Genomic DNA, 6,367 nt, shown 5'->3' on the forward strand with positions numbered 1-6,367 from the left:
TGCTAAGATACCTGGTCTTCTGTTCAATAGCTTAACTTTTGTTCTTATCATTAAAGAGAAAAAAAAAAAAAAAGAGAGAGAGAGAGATGCAGGCACAAAAAAGTGGAAACTTTTTTCCCTGTCCATTCCATCAAGTCCTGAAAAATCAAAATGGATTTAGAGAAAAATTACCCGACTCCTCGGACCGGCAGGACAGGTAGGACTGCGGATACGGGCTGCAGACATGCTAACTCTGGGACATAGTCAGGTGCTGGTCCCCCGTGCAGGGCAACCCTGGAAGAGTAGGGGGTGTGCCCCATTTTTGCAGGGATCAATTATATGTCTATCTTCAGCATGCTTGTATGTCTTTTCACCTGTCCATCCCCATGGTCAGCATCAGTCTCAGGTCTGCAAGTTTGCCTGTGTGTTTCTTTCTGGAGGTTTGTGATGGCATCTATCTTCGAGTCTTCAAGTTTGGGTCTGTGTGTTTACATAATGGGTTCAGTGTGTGCATGAATGATGAGCTTATGTTCATCTGTGTTTCCAGATGTCAGAATTTGTGTCCAAGAGTTAGTGTGCCTGTGCGTGTAGGTTATACTCATGAGCGTGTTAGTACGTGTTTATGAGTTGGTGTTTGTACGTTCTTTTGAGTATCCAAAATGTTTGTCTCCGAGGGTCATATGTGCATATTAGTTGAGTGAGTGTAGACTTATTGCTGTAAGGGTCTTTTTTCACCTGTCATATTCCAAGTAATTTTGGAAGTGAGAAATAGGTGCTTATACCAACTCCTCCATTTTCTGGATGTCAACAGCTTGTTCAACATGTATGCACCGATGTACATAAAGTACCTGCCTCTAGGCACAGACATGGGTCTAGGGCTTCAGGGTGTCTGTGATGGTCAGGCCCAGGTGTCACTCTGTTGGGAAACAGAACCAGGAGGGGATGGGTGAACTTGGGGTGCAGCTCCCCAGGGTGCAGTGTGTGCTGCTTCACTCTGTGGGCACGGTTCAGCCTATCATTTGAACGAAATACTCTCCTGTTGCAGGCACCACCTTGGCAGGTGAGAGTCAGCAGCCTTCAGGCTGGTTGTAACATTTCTAGTGACCCCCTAGTTTGTCCTTTCTTTCACCTGGACAACTTCTGACACTGGTATGCCTGTGTGTGCACGTGCGTGTGTACTGAATGCTCAGGTTTTATCCTGTGGTTACCGCTCCAATGGAGGAGAACACAAGTGGGTGGACGTGTGTGCCTAGCCTGAGCGTTCAGCTCTGGTGCTTGTATGCACAGGCCTTCCTGGCACAGGGCCTGGTATGCTTTTTGTAGGCCCAGAAAGTGGGTAGCAGGATGTGTTTATGTCTGAGAGGAGGTAGCAGGTGTAGTAAGCCTTGGTCTGTCCTGTTGCAGACCAGACACGGTGGCCTCCTTCTCTACTAGGCTGCTGCGTAAACCCCCATAAAAACACACTCCTGGCTCTAGCAGGAAACTCCCTTCCCCCATCCCTGGGCTGTCTGTGAACTCCCACCACTACTCCAGTCCCCAGTGCAAGTTGAAGAGGACAAAGGGGGAAACTTAGATCCCAAGCCCAGACAACTCACTGGCTAAAGATGTGGTTCCAAATTATAACTGAAAAGCGCAGAAATATAAGGTGGGGAGCAAGGGGGCAAGGGAGGACCTAAGAGTGTTCCCAGTCCAAGGGTACAGAAAAAATCTGGAACTCCCTTTTCCCCATCCCCAATTCCCACAAGGCCCTCCTTTCCCCACTGGGTGAGTACCTCAGTAGATGGGACTCCCAGAGGTGTCTGCGCCTCGGACTATGGGGTGTGTGTATGTTGGGAATGGGTTAGAGGCATGTGAGGGTCAGGAAGAGGGTCTGTGCGGTCCACTGGGCTGCCTCTCCCGACAAGCTGTCCACGAAGAATGTAATTCATGGCGGTCGATGGGCTCTTTGATTAGTTCAATCGCCTGAATAATCGTTTAATCAATAAAGCATTTCATTCCTCAGTGCAGCCAGACTGGGTGGGGTTTGGGTGGGGGCAGCTCTAGACTGGCCCAGTTTAAAAATCTAGAGAGCCACGCCCCTCCCCACCCCCTAGTTGGGGTAAGGGCTGCTTGCCTGGACAAAAGCAACAGCTCAGGTGACACTGCAGTTCTGCTGTTTACACTGGCTGGGGCCTGGGCTGGAGAAGAGGAGGGGGTTGGAAAGGCTGGCACTCCAGGGAGATTCCAGGTCCTCTTTCTTAGAGGGCTTTTCCCCTCTCCAAATTTCTAGACCTTTTATGGGCTGCCAAAACTCCCTTCCTTCAGAATCATTATATTCCTTCCCCAACCCGTTTCCGCATCTGTACAATGGAGAGGGAATATGTCCATTTAACTCTAAGCCCAAGATCAGGAGGAGTGTGCCCTGAGCATAGGGTCATGTAAAGATCTCTAGCACTTCCTTGTATGGAAAAGGGAAAGCAGAGGTCAGGTCGGGAGGGCAACAGGAGTTGTATGTAGGCAGGGGTTGTAGGAATAAAACAAGAGTCGTGAAGGAGTAAGACTAGAAGGCAACCTCTCTGCCCTTGGACCTATCACTGCTGCTGAGAGAACAGATAGATTTCCCCCTCTCTCCATGGACCTCCTAGAAGAAGAACGACTTAACTACTATTGGGGAGACTATCTGCAGTTGGGTTGAGAGCCTTGAGTCTGTAGGCCAGAAACACCTGGATGGGCTGAGTACTTTTTTGTTGGGCAATGGCATCCAGTCTCACAGTTCTGGAATGAGCCCTATCCATGAACTTCATCCCACAGAGTCCTGGGAGGTGCTATCTCAGGCTTGGTTCTTTGCATTAGGAGAAGCTGAGACCCTAGGTGCTGCTTGCCTTAAGTCTTTGGGAGAGAAAGTTAGTCCCAGTGCTCCTGGCCTATGGGGCTGCCTGGTAAAGATAACAAACCCTAAGGCAGATTGCAAGGTTCTTGGGAAAACCTGGTTAAACCCCCCCACACACACACACACACATACTCTCTCTCTCTTCAACTATTTCTGCAAACAGACTGAGCTGAGTAGGGCAGTGTCTTGATCCAAGCACAGACAGCTGCGCCCAGATTTACTGTGTAGACTCGAGTCAGTCACTATTTCTGATGCTTTTAAAATGAGGGTTGGTGAGAACCCACCTGGTGAAGAGAGCAGTGTCTGCCATACCTCTGATCTTTCCCAAACTGAGCAATTACTCTGAACCCTACAGGCCTTGCTTTGCCCAAACAAAATCAAGGGAATGGGCTGGATTAGAATTTTGGGAATTGATTTCAGGCGGGTAGAATACTGTAGCCACCCTAACATCCTGACGCCTGACGCTACAGCAATGCGTGAAAGGGGGTGGCTGGAAGGCAAGAAAGAAGCCATGAAGGGGATGTGCCCCCGAGTGAAGTGGTCTCTGGCTGAAGACCGAGGTGGACGCTTTCAGAAACTGTTGGCTTCTCAAACATTCTCAGTGTGCTTTCAACAGCATAACTTTCAAAAGACAACTCAATTTTAATAAATTGAGTCTCTTCCGAGATGGTTTCCCGCATGGGTCTTTGGTCCCCAGTGTTTAGCACAGGGTAGGGCCCAAAGTCCTGTTGCTGGGAGAAAGAAACCACAGGACTGTTGAGCACTGCTAGGCAGTTTTCAGCAGAGTGCGGGACCCCAGCTCCCCGCTGATCTCTCTCCTGAACTCAGACTGTGGCTGGTGGGCATTGGGAGGCGAGATTTAGGCGCCCAAGCCCTGCCCAGCTATTACAATACAATCGCTGTGTAATCCCAGGCTGGTAGTGTAACCTCTCTGCGGCGCCCTTTGGTGGCCTGTAAGGCTGGGCGAGGTAGCCCATATCAGGTCTGGTCGTGCCTTTTGGGATTGGAAGTTATCCGGAGCCTGGCGGGTTCAGGTAGCAGTGAATAGCCCTCACCCAGAGGGAGTTACCCTCAGCCTGGTGCACCACGAGGTGCAGGAAGCGGCAGCTCTCGATATGCAAGTTAGGACTGCCACGCAGTGGAAAAAGTCCCGAAGCCCGACACCTATTGTGTGAAATGAGGAAGCCGCACTATCGTTGAGTAATACCTGCAGTTCATTCCCCTTCAGGAGTGCCCGAGTGTTTGGTCCAAGCCACACAGGTATCAGTAGGAAGGAAAACTGGTGTGAGCGGGCGCATCCAGCCAGCCGGGTTATGACTTGTGAACATCCCTCCTCTCCCAACACTCCGCTAGCCCGAGGGTGGCTATGGAGGTGTGCCTCTGAGAAAGAGGTTTTGGGCACAGAGCTTTTCTCCTACTTGCTGTGTGACCTTGGACAAGTCGCATCCCGCCAGTATGCCTCAGGTTCCTCTTCCTCATCTGCAAGATGAGAAAAGCATAGTTTCAGGGACCTTAGATTTAAGACTCTAGAATCTGCATTTGTAGGCCCAAACTCAAGGACTGAGGTTCGGGTGGAGGTGTCACTGATGCATCGGTCTCTTTGGGGCATCTACATACTCCAGGCTCTCCAGTTGGAACCCAGAGCCGCCACGTTGAGTCTAGGTTGGGGGGGGGGGGGCTGCTGAATTATCATCATTTTCGAGCCCCTGGGCGCCGCGTGGTGAAACGAACTCAGGAACTCCAGTCCATGTCCGTCCCTTCTCGCTATCGCGATCTTGCTACTCCAAAGGCGTGGGGTTTGAGAAGGCAGGCGTGGGGCATGGAGATCCAGATAGGCGGGGTTCCAGCCTAAGCAGAGCTAGCCGCCTACACACACACACCGCAGCCTCTCTAGTCCCCAGAGGCCCGCCTGGGGCCGTTTACCACAGCTGTGCCCTGGCGGGGGTGGGGATGGGAGTCAGGGCCGGAAATCTGTCTACTGGTTAGGGGGCTGCTGAGTCTGGGAACGGAACAGAAGGTGAGCCCAAGGTCGAACGTGGTGTAGCTATATGGAAAGTGGAGCAGGAGTAAAGAGAAGGTGAAACTGAGGCAAAGAATAAGACAGAGGATGACCCAAGAGCTCTTCCAAGATCAGCCTATGTTCTGACCTCCTTACAAGCCCAGGTCTGGAGCAGGCATCTCATCCTTGTTTTGGAGGGTTTGTTTTTGATAGAAGGGAATTGTTATTCATGAATTAGAAACGATGAGTCTTTGGACCACTCCCACAAGCTACTGGGGCGGGGGAATCTTCAGCGGTTCTTTTAGGGCTGGACCCTGGCTCACGGTAGAGTTTACAGAACAACATCCTTCTGGGTGAAGAATGACTCTCACATGCTTCCTTTTCAAGCCCCAGTTCCTTTGATTTTGGTCCCAGAACCTTACATCGCGGAGAAACTGAGACTCATTGGTCAAAGACCTCTTCTGTGTTAGGAGAGTTCTGCTAGAGATCCATCCATTTTGTCTTAAAAAGGGACAGGAAGTTCCCCAGGCAAGGGAAGGTCGGGTGTTTCCAACAGATGGTAGCTCTAGCATTGTAGAGATTTGCTTAACTCTTGCAGATAGAATATGCCAGGCCCACCCGCCAGTGCAGGGACCTTAATTAGCATTGGACTCCACCAGGCTCCTTTGATTCTCAAGAGACCTAGCTCTGGATGGGACATTCCTCCTGCAAATAAGTCTTCAGTTGTGCGCATCTCCAACCAAAAAAAGTCTGGCAGCTCCTGTCTGAGGTCCTTCTGCTCTGTGGCTGGGTAACCTGGTTCAAAGCCCCAGATAGCCCTTTCTCCTAGGAGCGCAATAGTTACTAACTTTTAATCAGGGTGATAAATCCCCCCCCCCTCCACCACCACCATGTCGCTGCCTTGGTTAATAAAGAATATGTGGCCCTGCGGGTGAAGTGAGGGAGGAAGATAGACGAGGAGGAGGAGACAGTGGTGGCTTAGTAGATGCTTGATAACCTTAGGAAATGTTTCCGTTGGAGAGCTTTCACCAAAGACCAGTTAACCCAACTCTGCCCATTTTATAGATAAGGAAAGCGAGGTCAAAACAGGCAGATATGCGCACATGCTGAATCCATTTCGAGTCTGATAGTGCCTAGATTTAAAGCCGGATCGCTACCGTGTTTCTTGTCTTCTTTAAATATTCTTTCTTTCTTTTTTGGCGGAAACTATTCCCTCACCTTCATCTCTCACTCCGCCTCGGCTGGCCCCAGTCCCTCAGGATGTTCCAGGATCCCAACACCGCGGCGGGGAGGCCCCCGTGGAACCCAGGGCAGGACTCTCCAAGCACTGCGTTGGCCCCCTTCGCCCTCCCCCATCCACGATCCACTAGGCCATCTCCCCGCGCGTTTGTCAATGAACGTGGCGCCGCCGCTTGGACCCCGCCCCCTATTCTCTCCCATTGCCCAGGTACCCGTTTATCAGGCGGAGCCTGTGGTTTGCTTAGCCAATGGAACAGGGTTTTGGGACAGAGCCGGCCACT

At 51.0% G+C, this 6,367-nt stretch overlaps 1 protein-coding gene across 2 annotated transcripts in view; it reads left to right on the forward strand.

Moving 5' to 3' along the window:
* The first annotated feature begins 64 nt into the window (after window positions 1–64).
* Window positions 65–6,367, forward strand: part of PAX5 (paired box 5) — a 212,093-nt gene continuing 205,790 nt past the window's right edge. For both annotated transcript variants that reach the window (XM_027770032.1, XM_014586019.2), the window contains exon 1: window positions 65–196. In XM_027770032.1, the coding sequence (XP_027625833.1) occupies window positions 151–196 (46 nt within the window). In that variant the 5' untranslated portion in view covers window positions 65–150. The remainder of the gene's footprint in view (window positions 197–6,367) is intronic.

Source organism: Tupaia chinensis, unplaced genomic scaffold, assembly GCF_000334495.1.
Source record: "Tupaia chinensis unplaced genomic scaffold, TupChi_1.0 Scaffold000104_1, whole genome shotgun sequence".
Taxonomy (NCBI): Eukaryota; Metazoa; Chordata; class Mammalia; order Scandentia; family Tupaiidae; genus Tupaia; species Tupaia belangeri.